At 37.5% G+C, this 18,561-nt stretch overlaps 1 protein-coding gene across 3 annotated transcripts in view; it reads left to right on the top strand.

The window, feature by feature from the left end:
• The window catches only part of FCHSD2 (FCH and double SH3 domains 2), a 238,034-nt gene that overhangs the window by 173,680 nt on the left and 45,793 nt on the right, over positions 1-18,561 (top strand). For all 3 annotated transcript variants that reach the window (XM_069552994.1, XM_069552995.1, XM_069552996.1), the window contains exon 10: positions 7,231-7,326. In XM_069552994.1, the coding sequence (XP_069409095.1) occupies positions 7,231-7,326 (96 nt within the window). The remainder of the gene's footprint in view (positions 1-7,230; positions 7,327-18,561) is intronic.

Raw genomic sequence — 18,561 nt, 5'->3', positions numbered from 1 at the left:
GTACAGAAATGTTCACAGCAGTGTTATTCATAGTGAAGTCACTCAGTCGTGTTTGACTCTTAGCAACCCCATGGACTGTACCCTACCAGGCTCCTCTGTCCATGGGATTTTCTAGGCAAGAATACTGGAGTGGGTTGCCATTTCCTTCTCCAGGAGATATTAGCCAATAATTGTAAACACCCTAAATGTCAATCACCTGGTGATTAGATAAATACAGTTTATCCACACTATGGAATATTATTTGTTCATAAAAAGGAATGAACTACTGATATATCATACAACACATGTCCCACAGAATAAAAAAATACAAATAGCTATTACCATATAAAAAAGATGCTTTTGTGGGCTAAGTTGTATCCCCTAAAATTCATATGTGGAAGTCCTAACCTCTGGTACCTCAGAATGTAACTGTTCTTGGATATCAGGCCTTTAAAGAGGTTAAGGTAAAATGAGGTCATACAGATGAGCTCTAATCCAATATGACTGGTGTTCATAAAAGGTTAGAGTGTGAATAGGCACAAAAGAAAATCCACGTAAGACACCAGGAAAAGACGATCATCTGCAAGCCAAGGAAAGAGGCCCTCAGAAGAAACCAGCCCTTCCAGCACCTTGATCCTGGACTTCCAGCCTCCAGAACTGTGAGGAAACAGAATTACCTTGTTTAAGCCACCTCCTCTATGATCCTTTGTCATGGAAGCCCTAGGAAACGAGTACAGATGCCTAAACTAACTATTAATCAAATAACCTGGAAATTAAAATCACTATGAGATTCTGTTTCACACTTATGAGATGGACAAAAACTGACAAGAATGATTGTTGATGAGAATATGGATTAACAGAAGCTTATATACTGCCCTGAGGGGTATAGATTGATATATCCAATTTCAGCACATTTGGCATTATCTAGTCAATTTAAAGATGCACTTAGCTTATGACTCAGTAGTTCCACTTCTTAGAATATAACATAGAGAAACTGTGGCCCCAGAGTGGGTATCAGAAGACTTTGAGATATTGTTCATAGCAACTTCCTTTGTCAGATTAGAAAAAGCTAGAAATAACTGTCCACCACCAGTAAGATGAATAATGGAATACCAAATAGCAATAAAAATGAAAGCTCTGTAGGCACATGCATTAATATGGATGAGAGTCACAAATGTGATGTTGAGCAAAAAGCAAATTGCAAAACAAGGACCTACTGTATAGCACAGGGAACTGTACTCAGTATAGTGACCTATAATGGAAAAGAATCTGAAAAAGAATGTGTATGTGTATGTATAGCTAGATCACTTTGCTTTAACACTGGGAACTAACACAACACTGTAAATTAACAATACTTCAATTTTTAGCAAAGCAACTTGCAAAGAATATACACACATTTATACAGCATTCAGAAATATCCAAGAAAACAGTATCATTTTGAGATATATCATATGTAATCACACTGTTAAAAGGAAAGGGAAAAAGAGCAGCACAGTAAAATTTGGTAGAGTGGTTATATCTAGAGGAGCACACATTCACAGAGGGGCAGATAGTCCCCCAAAGGAGTAAAAAGTGCTTCTGGATGTTGAGGGGTTGTTTGCCAAAAGAATCTTATATGTCACAATGGGCCACAGTACATAAATATGTAACATATACTTGTAATATTAAAATGTAATCAAAGAGGGCAACTAGGGGGAAAATGTCTTGAAAGGGTCCTTGGATTGGGGAATGGGAGCGATTCCCCAACTTAAAAAAAGAAATTCAAAAAAAGAAAGGTTGAACATGCCTTAGGAAGTAAGGTGGGAATGTAATAAGGAGAAGATGTATAGATTTCTACGGTAATGGTATTGTTTTATTTAATCTCAATGGTGGATACAGAGGTGGTCTTTAACAGCTGTTTATTGAATACTGCTTTAGACGGAAGTCATTGTGCTAGTTGCTGAAGGTTACATCAGTAGCGAGATTGAAGGCCTGATCTCAGTTGTCACAAGGAGTAACTGAAGGAAGCAGAAAGGGAAAGATTACAAAGGGAATGAAGAAACCTTTGGAAGTGAGGGATATGTCCATTATCTTGATTGTGGTGATTTTTACAGATATATAGGAAAGTTAAAATTTATCAAAGTATACACTTTAAATATGTACAGGTTATTATATGTATGTCAGTTATACTTCAGTAATACCTTTACAGAGAGAAAAATAGGGCATATATCCTAGAAAAAAATGAAAATTTGTTTTCACACAGAAGCTTACACACAAATGTTCAGAGTAGCTTTTGGTCATAATAGTTGAAAACTGGAAACTCCTTAAATGACCTTTAGTGAGTGAAGGACCAAAATAAATGGTGGTGTTTCCATACTATGAAGTACTACTCAGCAATAAAAAGGAGTGACTGTTGTTACATGCAACAGATTGGATGAACTTCAAGGAAATTATGCTGAATGAAAATAGACTTCCCTAGTGGTCCAGTGGTTAAGACTCCATACTTCCGCTGCAAGGGGCGTGGGTTTGATCCCTGATTGAAGAACTAAGATCCCTCATGTTACACCATGCAGCCAAAAACATACCAAAAGGCATATGGTACATGATTCCATTATGTAATATCTGTGGAATAGCGTATTTATAGAAATAGAGAACAGATAAGCAGTTGCCAGGAATTAGGGATGAAGAGAGTAGAGGGAAGGGACTTCCCAGGTAGTTCAGTGGTAAAGAATCTGCCTGCCAGTTCAGGAGATGCAAGTTCAACCCCTGGATTAGGAAGATCCCCTGGAGAAGGAAATGACAACCCACTCCAGTATTCTTGCCTGGGAAATCCCATAGACAGAGGAGCCTGGGAGGCTACAGTCCATGAGGTGGCAAAAAAAGTCAGATGCAACTTAGTCACTAAACAAACAAAGTAGAGGGAAGTATTATGGAATAGCACAAGGGAGTCATGTGGCAGTGGTTCAGTTAAATATCTTGATTGGGATAGTGGTTGCATGAAGTTATACACGTGATAAAATTGTATAAACCTTTACACACACATATCCCAAAATGAGTGCATATATTAATATAACTGGTGACATCTAAATAAGCATTATGCTTTGTACCAGTGTCAATTTCCTCATTTTCACATTTACTGTATTTATGCAAGATGCTGACATTGGGAGGTGCACAGGATCTCTTTGCAACTTCCTTTCAAAATTAATTGTTTGAGAGAGAAGACCAGTTACTAACCCAGTGCCTCTATTGTACAGGTCTTGTTTTCCATGTAATTCTCCTACTCACTTTAAAAAAACAAAACAGTGCTTCTTGGGAAAATAGCACTGATTCTAGATCTGGGACATAAAATATTTAAGGTAAACATTAAATAATTAGTCATAATGGAAAGCAGCTGCTGCTGCTGCTGCGTCACTTCAGTCGTGTCCGACTCTGTGCGACCCCATAGGCAGCAGCCCACCAGGCTCCCCCGTCCCTGGGATTCTCCAGGCAAAACACTGGAGTGGGTTGCCATTTCCTTCTCCAGTATGGAAAGCAGGGAGACTATCAAAAACTACTAGGTCATCCCCAGGGACTCAAGATGTGATCTTGCTAGCCAAAGATGGGATTATTTTAGCATTGATAATGAGAGCAGTAGATTGAAATAATCAAAGTTTTAAATCCATGACTTTATAATAATTTATTAAAGCTATAATTGATCATTCTTTTGAGGTTACTAGGGAAACAGACCAATTTGAAAACTAGATAATAAAGGGAAGAGCCAAGTGTTTATCCTGCCTTATACAAAATCAGCCTCAAGGTAACTAAATAAATGAATTTGAAAGTTTCTCTTATAAAAGTTCAGTTCAGTTCAGTTCAGTTGCTCAGTCGTGTCCAACTCTTTGCGACCCCATGAATCGCAGCACGCCAGGCCTCCCTGTCCATCACCATCTCCTGGAGTTCACTCAGACTCATGTCCATCGAGTCCGTGATGCCATCCAGCCATCCCATCCTCGGTCGTCCCCTTCTCCTTCTGCCCCCAATCCCTCCCAGCATCAGAGTCTTTTCCAATGAGTCAACTCTTCGCATGAGGTGACCAAAGTACTGGAGTTTCAGCTTCAGCATCATTCCCTCCAAAGAAATCCCAGGGTTGATCTCCTTCAGAATGGACTGGTTGGATCTCCTTGCAGTCCAAGGGACTCTCAAGAGTCTTCCCCAACACCACAGTTCAAAAGCATCAGTTCTTCAGCACTCAGCTTTCTTCATAGTCCAACTGTCACATCCATACATGACCACAGGAAAAACCATAGCCTTGACTAGACGGACCTTAGTCGGCAAAGTAATGTCTCTGCTTTTGAATATGCTATCTAGGTTGGTCATAACTTTTCTTCCAAGAAGTAAGCGTCTTTTAATTTTATGGCTGCATTCTAGCTAAATGAAAAATGATGAAATTCCTTGATAAAGTGATAGAAAAATATAGAAAACTCTCTAGTTCTTGCAGCCCCTAATATGTCTAGGCATTTATCATCGTAGATCTCTTCTGTTAGTTTCCTAGTGTTACTATACAAATTACCACAAACGAGAAGACTTAAAATGACTGATATTTATTCCCTCTCAGTTCTGGAAGCCAGAAGTCAGAAATGAAAGTGTCAGCAAGGCTGCACTCCCACCAAAGGCTTTAAAGGATAATCGGTTTCTTACCTCTTTCAGTTTCTGATAGCTTCAGACTTTTGTTTGTCTGTGGTCACATCACTCCAATATCTGCCTCTTGTCTCACTGGCTCCTCTTCTGTCTGTTTCCTTCTGTTTGTCTTTTATAATAACATCACTTATCATTACTTTCAGAGCCCAACCACAGAATCCAGAATATTTCCTAATCTCAAAATTCTTAATAATTATATCTTCAGTGGGCCTTTTTCCAAATGAGGTATCATTCACAAGTTCAGTGCTAAGGACAGGGATCTCTCTTTTGGAGAGCCACCATTCGTTCAGCCCACTACAACTGTTAATAGCAAAAAGAGGCAAGTCAGAGGCAAGCCTCCTTACAGAAGTAAACACCACCTTGCCAAAAAATGAAACAATAAACGTGAATGCAGTGAAGCATCAATTTACAGGACACACAAGAAATAGAACACTACAAGGATGGAGAGAACAAAATTCAGACTTTGGGAAGCTACAGAACAAAAACTCAGTTTCTTCAGCAGGTAAATTGCAAGTGAGGTGGGTGAGAGAGATGGAGGAAGAAACATATGTGATTTTGGTGGGGGGGGGGGCGGGGCACACCATGTGCCATGTGAAATCCCAGTTCCCTGATCAGGCATCAAACCTGCAGCCTCTGCACTGGAAGCATAGATTCTTAACCACTGTACTGCCAGGGAAGTCCCAAGAAATCTATATATGAAAAGAAACCTAAGCAACATCATCCATATGCTCTGTAGGAACCATATTGTGACCCTAATGTGAAAAACATGGACAAAAAATTAAACAGTTACTGTTTTATAATGTTTATTGTACATTTTAATATACATCTTCTAAAGTCTGTCTTTTAGACATTACACTGAAATATTTATAGGTGACATAATATGTCTAAGACTTCCTTCAGTTTAATAGAAGGTGGAAGGGGTAGGTGGGTTTTAGATGAAACAAAAATTGATGTGTTTTAGAAGTTGGTTGATGGTACATGGGGACACATTATATTGTTTTCTCTTTAAAATATTCCATACCAAAAAGTTAAAATTTTTTAAAAGATTAATACCTCCCTCTTGAAAGAAAGGAAGGAAGGAAGTTGGGTTTGTTGTGCTTCAGGGTTTAGGTTTAGCAACCAGAAGGATGATCTTCTTAGCTTTTTCTGCATGGTGACTAGTGAGGCTATGTCTCAGCACTGTATCAGGAGCTTTCTCAGTTATTCTGGCTTGAAGCTGGAATCCAGGAAAAGAAAAAACACATTTCCCTATAAGAATATGTTTATTCAGCCAGCCTTCCCTGACCACATATTTCCAATCACTCCTCCCTCTCCCCCACCCCAGAGTCTGGATTAAACAGCACTTGCAGTCTCCTAGTGCCTTCTATGTACTTTGTTAGTGTGTTTTAATTGTGTAATCTGTTTAATTGTCCAAGTTTCTAGATTATAAATTCCTTGAAGATACTAACTTTGTTTATTCATATTTATTCCTCTGTGTATAACCCCTTCTCTGCTGCATTTAATATTAGGCCTGGTAAACTCTCTCAGTAAATGGTTGTTGAAGGCAGGGGAGGGAAACAATAGAGAATTGGGATGTACTGGTAAGTAAAATGCAAAATATACCTCCTACTTTCTCCATCTCCTGAATGAATTCTTTTCCCAGGTCTACTAAAGTATAGCCAAAGACTGCTGTAAACTTTATTTCCTCCTTCTGCCCATCTTTTGGCAGAGGTTTAATGAGTTTTAGCAGATGAAAGACAAGTCAAGGGTAAGCAGTGTAGCACACTAGAAACTGGATTTCTGTGCAGTCAAATGTTGCTGGTTTCCACTCTCCTAGGGAATATAACAGTGAATTTTTTTTAGAGGGCTCTCTTCGGTGCTATTTGTTTTGCTAGTATCTGTGTATCAGAATTTTTCTTCTCTATAAAGCCTTTCTAGTCTGTTCTTGGTATGCTTTAAGATGGTAATTGGAATATAACTTCCTTAGAAATGTGGCAAGAAATACTAGAAAAATACTATTTTGTGCTGTGTATAAAGTTATCTGGCAGTTTCCTAGGAGATGGCAGGAAACTTTAAGAGGCCTACAAAACTTTAGAACTGGTTTAGAAAAAACTGATGTGCTTCCCTGTTTGCAACTACCTATCCCCATTCAAAAGAATAACATCTTGTGTAATAGCCACCTTTCTGCAGTCTTAAAATAGTACATATTGTTGAGTCCCCAAATCTGGGCTAGTTTCTAACCTAGTACTTTCCATATTTAGATTCTTGAGAAAATGGGGCACAAGGATAACAACTATTATCCAAAATGAAAGGGCTGCACACTTCCCTGGTGGCTGGGGCTCCACACTTCCATTGCAGGAGGCCCAGTTTCAATCCCTAGTCAGGGAACTGGATCCCAGATGCTCAACTAAGACCTGATGCAGCCAAATAAATACATAAAAATTTTAAAAATAAATGAAATGAAAAAAATTGTAATAATCATTTCTTTTTGACCGTGTAGTACTGGATGATTTCTCATTTTTTGAAAACTACAGAAAAAACCCTAAACTTTTAAAATGCAATTATTGAACATTGTAACCTTGTTAAAGACTTAAAGATATTTTATTTTCTCTTTAGGTGGTACGAGACTATAATCTTCAGCTGTTTTTACAAGAGAATGCTGTGTTTCACAAACCCCAGCCCTTCCAGTTCCAGCCTTGTGACAGTGATACTGTAAGGGAATTCCAGATTTTCATTTTATTTATTTTTAAGCTGTTTGTGCTTCAATAACTGTTCTCTTTGGAATAGACAGACAAAAAAGACTGAGTATATCTCAATTTTATAACAAAACTATAAGGATGCCGAGAAACTGTGACATTCCTTTCTAAAATATGACTAACACGCCCAACATCTTTATGCTAACAACTTTCTACTTAGTAGGGTTAAATTATAAAACAAGTTACTGGAAATCTGAAAGCTGAACTGAGGGAAGAAGAGAAAAATATTCAAGAAATTTTTTTCAATTCAGATGTAAATTTATACTTTCTATTTATTAAATTCTTCACATATATACCCTTCCGAAGAAACCAGTGGTTTTTTAACCAGAATAGAATTAATAAATAGAATAATGAATATGTGTATACAAATATTTTACTGGGTTTATTAAAAATTATAGGCCCTTTATAATTCCTTTCAGATTTCTTAGACTGTGGAAGTATTAACACAAATGCCAAACTGGCAACGTATAAAAAGCAAACATTAATCATATACTTTTATCCTTGAGTTTTTCTCTATGAAAAATGATAGCCATTTTTGAATTTTACAAAAAAGAACCAGAGTACTAATTTAATAACATTTTTACAAGGTTTTTCATTCTATAAGGTAAGAAAGCACATATCTAGCACACTCTCTCAATGCAGGTAAGCCAAGAGGGAAGTCAAGTTATACTGGTAAAGTCTGTGGTAAACTTAGACTCAAGACCAGGGGAGTTTATGATAGCAGAGTTTAATGGTTTCAGTTAAATAGAAACTGTTGCTGGAGGTATCTTCATTACTTTTCCTACTAAATTTAAAGTAGCCCTGTTCGTGGCTATATAAAGAAATGTAGGAAATCAGGATTTCCCTCTAGGTTATTAACCTTTTCCCTTAGTAGTGCCTTTTTTTAATCTATCAGCTTTTGCTTAACGACTTGGAGACATTGTCCTGAGGATTCAGGGTATGGACAAGTTTGCCAAGCTCGATTTAAAATTGTGACCCATTTGAGATTATTTCATCTTTTCCCAGTTTCCTCAGGAAAATGAGGCTGATAAGGACTGATCTCACTCATCTGAAGCCCCATGACAACCCTAAATCCTTCTTTGTTTCTAAACGCTGTGCTGAATGTTCTTAGCTCTGTGTCCCTGTTTGCCTTACAATTCTAACTCTATGCTGTTTTCTGTCCTTGTGCAATCTGTACTGGGCAGAGTTTAAAAGCTGCCCAGCTGGTGGATATTGAGTTCTCCCCTGTCAGTGCTCTGAGAATGACCATAGCTGAGGTATTTGGGGGTATGGGTCAGGGGTGGGAGGGATGGGGTATGTGGGTTTGCATGTTAAAAGAAGGGTGGGACCTGGTATTGGGATGAAAGTTATAAATATATGTGTAAAGGGCTACTGAATACATAAGCTGGGGCCTTTCCTTTTCCTTTATATATTAGGGATTTCTTTTCCTATTTATAGTGAAAAGATTGAGCTTCTCATTTGTCATCTTGTCTGAAGCATCTTAGTTTTCCTCAATAGGAGTGCTGGAAAGAACCTTAGAACTAATCTTGCCTTTATTAAAGAGGAAACTGAAGCCTAAAAAGGAAAAGAGAGTTGTCCAGAGTCATACAGTGAATTAACGACACATTGACATCCTAATTGTGGTTTAATGTTCTTTCTAAATGCTACTGTGTTTTCAGGGAAGAAATGTTCAGCACTTGGGGAGCAATTAATCTCTTCATAATGGAAAACAATAAATGCTCACACATTTATAAAAATCATCCCAGATTGTTTCAACTGTTGAAAGTTTTAGAATAATCATTTTGAAAATGTTTTTACCTGTAAAATTTGTTGTATATACTTTTTGTTTGGTTTTAGATTTAAGTATTCATATTGCCCACAAAAAATAAAATCCCAAGTAATTGTTTTTACCCAGTATAGACTAGTACTGTTCTTCTATATGAGAACAGAACCATTGTTTACTTGCTTTTCTGGTTTCCTCTTGGAGTTGGTAACGCTAAGCCTGTCACAGAGTGGAGAGCACCAGTCAGTGCCCCATTAACTTAGTTCTCCTGCTGGTTAAATGTAGGGCATGTAGGAAGGACTAATTGCCACTATCTTCTGTTTTATTTCTGAAATTGCTATTGTTCCTATCCTCTTCTGGAGTACATTTCAGTGCAACAGACATTAAGTTCCTACTGTATCTATCTGGATGTCAGTCATTCAGACAGATGCTGAGGATAGCTACTATATGTGAAGAGCCCAAACTCAAGAAGCTCACTGACATGTACACAAATAAGTAAAATATAATCAGGCAAGTGCTGTACCTGACAAAATTCTCTTGATGTCCGTTGATGAGTACAATTAATGCATCCTGATGTGGTATAATTTTTTTTACAAATTTATAGAGACATTTATATATCATATAATTCACCCATTTCAAGTGTATTATTCACTGGTTTTTAGTAAATTTACCAAATTGTGCAACCAGCATCACAAATAAGTTTTAGAATATTTTCATGACCCTGGTAAGATCCCTCATGTCCATTTACTATTAATCCATATTCCCATCCCCTGTGCAGGCAACCTCTATAACCTATTTTCTTTCTTGATAGGTTTACCTTCTCTAGACATTTCATATAAATTGAACCATACAATATGTGGTCTCTTATGTCTTGCTTCTTTCACTTAGCAAGTTTTTGAGGTTCATCTTTGTCTTAGAATGTATTGCTAGTTTGTTCCCTTTTATTGAATAGTATTCCACATACTACATATTGTTTATCTGTTAATCAGTGATAGAAATTTAGGTTGTTACCCACTTTTGGCTATCATCAGTAATGCTAATATTAATATTTGTGTACAAGTTAATGTATGAATATGTTTTCATTACTCTTGAGTTGCTGAATCAATTGTATGGTAACTTACGTTTAACTTTTTAAGAAATTGCCAAACTTTTCCAAAGTGGCTACCATTTTGTGTTTCTGCCTACCATTGTATGGGTGTTTTGTTTCTCCATGTCTTCACTGCCGTTTGTTATCATCTGTCTCTTTGCTTATAGTCATCCTAGAGGATATAAAATAGAATCTCATTGCAGTTTTGATATACATTAACCTAATCACTAATGATATTGAATATCTTCTTATGACTTATTAGTGATTCATATATTTACTTTGATAAAATGTCTGTTCAGATCTTTAGTTTTTTTTTATCAGATTGTGTGTCTTAATATGGATTAGATCTTGAAGGTGAATTGAAATTTACTCTGCAGGACTGAAAAAAAAATGCTGGGAAGTGAAAATAACAATTTAAAATGATAATAATAATAAGTGACATTCACTGAAGGTTTATTTCATGTTAGACATTTTTCTAATTGAATTCCTTGTATTCAAATAATCCTCCCAACAATCCTATATTTTAGGAGCTGTTTTTAATCTTCATAGTTTAGGAAACTATGTTTAAGAAATTTGCTCAAGATCACTCAGCTAATAAGTATTAGAGCCAGAAAAGCTTGAAAATGCATTACGGTATTTGAAATAGCAAGTAGGTTTGGTATGGTGAAGAAGTTGAACAACACTGTAAATGTAGGTTGCAACCAGATTTTGTGTTTGAGTTTTACATATGGTAACTATGGAATCTTTTCAAGTATGACAGCCATGTGATAATTGCAAACAAGTTCCCTCTGCAGGACAGTATTGTTCCTTTATTTTATTTTGGATTTTATAATTTATATTAGGAACTTTGAGTTCCTTATGGATTTAACACATTCATTTTTATTCACCCAATAGATATTTATTACATAAAATTTGTATATGCCCTTGCCTTATATAGAGAAGAGTAAGAGTAGTCAATAAATATTTGATCTAGATTTAGATTAGATAAATTTAGGAAAGCCATAGGACTTTTAAAGTCATCATCATGATTAAATTTAAATCATTTTCTTCTGAAAAGTTTTTAATATAAACCATTTCAGATTCCAATATTTTCCCTACAAAAGTAAAAAATGTACAGTTGAAAATAGTCACAGTATAACCACTGGGATTTAGTTAAGGGTTGAAAGTATTGCACTTCTTGTTTTTTATTGTTGTTATTATTGTTATTGAGTTATTTATTTTTTCTTAGGCTTAATCTTTTTTTATCTGCTAGTACATCAAAATTCCTTTTCATTTTATTTTAATATATGATTATTTTAAGTCATGTTTTAGAGTGATATACCAAAGGGAACTAGCCAAAATTATTTTCTAACGTCACAATGATCTATTCTATACAGCCATAGAATTAAATTAGGAATCTTAGTTTAACCTTGAGATGATTATAAGTGCCAGTGATCAATGGCAAGTTCCGTCTGATGTAGTAATTTAGTAGCTGCCTCATGGTTAATACTGAAAGATTTATATGTCTCTGTTTCCATATAGAATTGCTGATTTCCAAGGTATCCCTTCTTTGTATCTCCTGGTATCAGATGATACCTGAAAGGCAAAAATCTTTCTAGAAATAATAAAGTTCATCTTTCTTCACTGAAATGAAAGTTTTTAGTATAAGATTGTTCTAAGAAGGATATGGAAGGTACCCTAAAATTCCCCCCCACCTAAAGAAGGATAAATGTAAATTCTGTGAGAGAGATTTTACAAGTACATTTATCAGAATCTCTATGTTTAAAGTCATTCAGCTGTCACATGGGTAATAACTTTGTGTTAGAGATTCATGCAGGTGTTGTACAATGAGAAATCATGGGCTTTGGAGTCAAATCCTAGCTATGCTATGTGCTGGCTGTATTTATTTTTATTTATATATTTATATATATTTAACCTCTATTTAACCTCATAGAGGTTAAATATATGAGGAAACAGTAGAAACAGTGTCAGACTTTATTTTTATGGGCTCCAAAATCACTGCAGATGGTGATTGCAGCTATGAAATTAAAAGACACTTACTCCTTGGAAGAAAAGTTATGACCAACCTAGATACTGTATTCAAAAGCGGAGACATTACTTTGCCGACTAAGGTCCGTCTAGTCAAGGCTATGGTTTCTCCAGTGGTCATGTATGGATGTGAGAGTTGGACTGTGAAGAAGGCTGAGCGCCAAAGAATTGATGCTTTTGAACTGTGGTGTTGGAGAAGACTTGAGAGTCCCTTGGACTGCAAGGAGATCCAACCAGTCCATTCTGAAGGAGATCAACCCTGGGATTTCTTTGGAAGGAATGATGCTGAAGCTGAAACTCCAGTACTTTGGCCACCTCATGCGAAGTGTTGACTCATTGGAAAAGACTCTGATGCTGGGAGGGATTGGGGGCAGGAGGAAAAGGGGATGACAGAGGATGAGATGGCTGGATGGCATCACCGACTCAATGGATGTGAGTTTGAGTGAACTCCGGGAGATGGTGATGGACAGGGAGGCCTGGTGTGCTGCGATTCATGGGGTCGCAAAGAGTCGGACATGACTGAGCGACTGAACTGAACTGAACCTCTATGATTCAGCTTCCTTATATGAAATGACTGTACTTTATTGAGTTTGAAAATTAGACTTGACTCAATGCCTGGCACATAGTAGAGAGAAAATAAATGTTGACAGCCTTTTTTCTCCTGTCCTCAAGACAAGCATGTTTCTTTTTCTTTTCTTTTTTTTTTTTTTTTAGGTTGTATCACAAATTACTATGGGAAGTACTTAAATATAAAATATAGAAGACATTACCAAGATTATGAAATATGATAACACTTTGTAGTCATGGCCTCCAGTTTTCAACTCCCTTACTAAGTTGATCGCTGGAAGTTCCTTGGGATTTTCTCTCCTGTTTTAGTCTACAAAGGATAACTCACCAACCTCTCAGAAATTTTTAAGGCTAAAAGGCAATATGTCTGGAATAAAAAGTAGCCACTAGCTAATAGTTACTGTCCATTCTTATTCCTCTTAAAAGTACATGACTTGCTTTGCTTAGCACCTCTCTGCCCTGCATACATCTCAGTGTGTCTCCCTTCCATTATCAGAACTAGTGTTGTGTACACTTAGGGAGCATTTCCTTACATCATGTGACAAATGACAAAGTTAACCTGGGAAAGAATACAAGAAACATGCATGTCCACAAAACTTAGATAAGTATGATCTATACAAGCAGGCAATGATTCAGTGGTAAAAAAAAATCCACCTGCAACGCAACAGATACGGGTTCAATATCTGGGTTGGGAAGAGCCCCCAGAGTAGGAAATGGCAAATCACTCCACTATTCTTGCCTGATAAATCCCATGGACAAAGGAGCCTGTCAGGCCACAGTTCATGGGGTCACAAAGAGTCAGACATGGCTGAAGCAGCTGCACACACGGCACACATACAAGCAGGAAAACCTTAAGGGAACATTTCCCTCAAACTTCCTGGTGGGGATGAGAGGACCCTTTCCTGTTTACCTTCTCTGAACTGCAAGTAATAAGGTCTTCACAGAAATGATGAAAAAAAGAAAAGAGCTAACAAAATATCTGATCTTTTCCTATTATTTAAAATGCTACTTCTGACATTTAATTCCATCTTCTATAGATTAACAGTTATATTAAATAAGACAACTGCTTGCTATAATTAGAATTTTGCATATTAAAGTTTCACTTAAGTGGGGCGATTTTTGCATCTGTTTAAAAATAAGTGTTTAGCAAAAATGTCCTTGTCTGGACTTCCCTGGTGGTCCATTGGCTAAGACTTAGTGCTCCCACTGCAAGGGACCTGGGTTCCATCCCTAGTCAGGGAACTAGACCCACCATGCCGCAACTAAAAGACCCCATGTGCCACAACTAAGACCCAACACAACCAAATAAATAAATATATTTCAAATGCCGTTGTCTATAAAAACATCTATATGTGATCAATATATCATGCAGAGCATTTACCTGTTATAAGTGGCTCTTTCTGTTGATGGGAATCTTATATTACATTTAGCATTGACTCATTAGCATGAACACATTGTGGTAGAGAATTTATGGAAAATACTCATGATGGATAGAAAGATACCATTGTCCTGTACATATACTGGCAATAATATCCAAATTGAAAGATTCTGATTGTAGACATGAGTGTCCCTTTCTAGAATCAGCAGTGTCTACTGTCAGATGTTCAGAGAGGACTATATTAAGTTCTTCAGCCTTAGGACAGAAAGGAAATTCAGAAAGGGAATTCCCTGGCAAACCAGTGGTTAGGACTCTTGCTTTTACTGCTGAGGGCCTACATTCAATCCCTGGTCAGGGAATTAAGATCCCGCAAGCCACAGGAGCAGCCACCCCCCAAAAAAATTTTTTTTGTAGTGTAGTTCTTTAAAGTTATTTAATAACTACAAATTTTGAAAAGACTTTAATATTACTTTCTAAAAAGATGAGTGATTTTTTTCTTTTTTTGGTGATTTTTGAAAGTAACATTGCTAGGCTCTGAAAGCCTTCCTAAACTCTTGAAATGGTTTGACTTTTGTTTTTCTAAAAACAACATTAAATTTTAAAAAATCTTTTTTTTTTTTTTTTTTGGCTACACTGTGCAGCTTACAGAATCTTAGTTTCCATCCAGAGATGGAACTTGTGTTCCTGCAGTGGAAGTGCGAAGTCCTAGCCACTGGACCACCAGCAAAGTCCCACATTTTCCAATATTCTTGACGTATTAGTTTAAGCCAAAAGATGTCTTCAGTTCAGTTCAGTCACTCAGTCGTGTCCGACTCTTTGCGACCCCATGAATCGCAACACGCCAGGCCTCCCTGTCCATCACCAACTCTCGGAGTTCACTCAGACTCCCGTCCATCGAGTCAGTGATACCATCCAGCCATCTCATCCTCTGTCGTCCCCTTCTCCTCCTGCCCCCAATCCCTCCCAGCATCAGAGTGTTTTCCAATGAGTCAACTCTTCACATGAGGTGGCCAAAGTACTGGAGTTTCAGCTTCAGCATCAGTCCTTCCAAAGAAATCCCAGGGTTGATCTCCTTCAGAATGGACTGGTTGGATCTCCTTGCAGTCCAAGGGACCCTCAAGAGTCTTCTCCAATACCACAGTTCAAAAGCATCAATTCTTCAGTGCTCAGCCTTCTTCACAGTCCAACTCTCACATCCATACATGACCACAGGAAAAACCATAGCCTTGACTAGACGGACCTTAGTTGGCAAAGTAATGTCCCTGCTTTTGAATATGCTATCTAGGTTGGTCATAACTTTTTTCCCAAGGAGTAAACGTCTTTTAATTTCATGGCTGCAGTCACCATCTGTGGTGATTTTAGAGCCCGAAAAAATAAAGTCTGACACTGTTTCCACTGTTTCCTCGTCTATTTCCCATGAAGTGATGGGACCGGATGCCATGATCTTCATTTTCTGAATGTTGAGCTTTAAGCCAACTTTTTCACTCTCCTCTTTCACTTTCATCAGGAGGCTTTTTAGCTCCTCTTCACTTTCTGCCATAAGGGTAGTGTCATCTGCATATCTGAGGTTATTGATATTTCTCCTGGCAATCTTCATTCCAGCTTGTGTTTCTTCCAGTCCAGCGTTTCTCATGATGTACTCTGCATATAAGTTAAATAAGCAGGGTGACAATATACAGCCTTGACGTACTCCTTTTCCTATTTGGAACCAGTCTGTTGTTCCATGTCCAGTTCTAACTTGCTTCCTGACCTGCATACAGATTTCTCAAGAGGCAGGTTAGGTGGTCTGGTATTCCCATCTCTTTCAGAATTTTCCACAGTTTATTGTGATCCACACAGTCAAAGGCTTTGGCATAGTCAATAAAGCAGAAATAGATGTTTTTCTGGAACTCTCTTGCTTTTTCCATGATCCAGCAGATGTTGGCAATTTGATCTCTGGTTCCTCTGCCTTTTCTAAAACCAGCTTGAACATCAGGAAGTTCACGGTTCACATATTACTGAAGCCTGGCTTGGAGAATTTTGAGCATTACTTTACTAGCATGTGAGATGAGTGCAGTTGTGCGGTAGTTTGAGCATTCTTTGGCGTTGCCTTTCTTTGGGATTGGAATGAAAACTGACCTTTTCCAGTCCTGTGGCCACTGCTGACTTTTCCAAATTTGCTGGCATATTGACTGCAGCACTTTCACAGCATCATCTTTCAGGATTTGAAGTAGCTCAACTGGAATTCCATCACCTCCACTAGCTTTGTTCGTAGTGATGCTTTCCAAGGCCCACTTGACTTCACATTCCAGGATGTCTGGCTCTAGATGAGTGATCACATCATCAAGATTAAATTAGCCGCCATTTTAAAAAGAAGCAGTTACTAACAGATCCTTTCCTGGAATCAACCACTACTGATACTACCATCTTTAAAAGGTAGTGATCTTTCAGTTCAGTTCAGTTCAGTTAAGTCGCTCAGTCATGTCTGACTCTTTGCGACCCCATGAATCACAGGCACGCCATGCCTCCCTGTCCATCACCAACTCCTGGAGTTCATTCAAACTCACGTCCATTGAGTCAGTGATGCCATCCAACCATCTCATCCTCTGTCGTCCCCTTTTCCTCTTGCCCCCAGTCCCTCCCAGCATCAAAGTCTTTTCCAATAAGTCAACTCTTCACATGAAGTGGCCAAAGTATTGGAATTTCAGCCTCAGCATCAGTCCTTCCAATGAACACCCAGGACTGATCTCCTTTCGGATGGACTGGTTGGATCTCCTTGCAGTCCAAGGGACTCTGAACAGAGTCTTCTCCAACACCACAGTTCAAAAGCATCAATTCTTCAGCACTCAGCTTTCTTCACAGTCCAACTCTCACGTCCATACATGACCACTGGAAAAACCACAGCCTTGACTAGATGGACCTTTGTTGGCAAAGTAATGTCTCTGCTTTTCAATATGCTATCTAGGTTGGTCATAACTTTTCTTCCAAGGAGTAAGCGTCTTTTAATTTCATGGCTAGATTCTAATTATACTGACCTTTATTTGTGGGAGTGGCATTAGAACATTTCTTTATGTATTGTTTAGTACCCTGGCCTGTGTTTTCCTTGTAAGGAATTCTCATTTGTCTAGAACTGTATTATAGTTAGCCATGTTTTTCCATGGCTTGATTTCAGAATTCATGAAAGCAGTCAATCTACTTGAATTTTTGTTACATGTCATTCCTTGCCCAGAAGATCCCAAAATCACATGTCCTGGTCAGTGGTATTTGTGATCTATCCTGATCATTGGCACTCCATTCTGAGTAATAGTAAACCCATAGGGAATGAGAAAAAAAAGCACGGCTTTCAAGCACAGATAATACTCTGTACTCTGTAAAAAGGTACAGATTCTGTGTGGGCAAGTTGGCTATGCAGCCAACACACATTTTAGACCTGTTTACCAGTTCCTACAATGTGCCTCAGTAATAAAAATTAAAGTTCTCTGTTAGTTGCCTCCTTTCTCATCTACTCTGTGCTCTACAAGTTCATTCTTTTTGGATCTCAGTCTTTCATTATATCTTCAGCCTTGTTTTTGACTCATTATTTGGGCTATCAAGAACCTGGGAATTATTTGGATTTTTTTATTAGCAATAATGCTAATTTTTTTGTTTCAAGTAGCTTTCTTTTGGGTCTTTAGCAGTTACTATCTATTGGATACTTACACATATGCTATAAGAAAATGTTTAAAATATGACCTCATTTTGTCCTAAATAACCCCTTTGAGATAGATGGCATTTTCACCAATTTCAGCTGTAACTAAAACACAGATTAACTAACAACCCAAAAGATCATAAAGGTAGTAAATGGCATAGAGAAGATTAAAACTGGATCTGTCTGGCTCAAAAATCTGAGCTCTTCAGAGTATACCTTTCTACCATACATCCTATAGATTACATTTCCATTCTGCATTCAGGGTTTAACATTTTAAACCTTGGCTTCTGAGTACAGAGATGAATTTAAATGCCTAGATCCTTTTGCAAACCAAATATAATTCCCTAATAGCCCAAAGAATGAATCAGTATAAAGTATAAATGTAAAGTTGGTTAGATTTGGATATGTTTCAATTCATTTATCATTACATAATCTAGGTTTAGCTGAAATGTCTGCATAGAGAAAAGGTTTTTCAACCTTGCCTACAATCCCCCCCCAAAATATTAAATTTTTAATCCAATTTTAATAAATTTGTTTTTTTAAGAATTCTTCATTGTTTAGAAGAAGGTAAAACAGTTTAATGATTAAGAGCTCTTATCCTGGAATCAGAAGTTGATCTCTGAGCCTCAGTTTCCTTTTCTATAGAATGACCATGTGACCCATCTCATAACATTGTTATAGAAGTTACATGAAGCACTTGCC

The sequence above is a fragment of the Ovis canadensis genome, chromosome 15, assembly GCF_042477335.2.
Source record: "Ovis canadensis isolate MfBH-ARS-UI-01 breed Bighorn chromosome 15, ARS-UI_OviCan_v2, whole genome shotgun sequence".
Classification (NCBI taxonomy): Eukaryota; Metazoa; Chordata; class Mammalia; order Artiodactyla; family Bovidae; genus Ovis; species Ovis canadensis.
The sequence above is the reverse complement of the archived record's forward strand: the minus strand, read 5'-3'. Positions and strand labels throughout refer to the sequence as shown.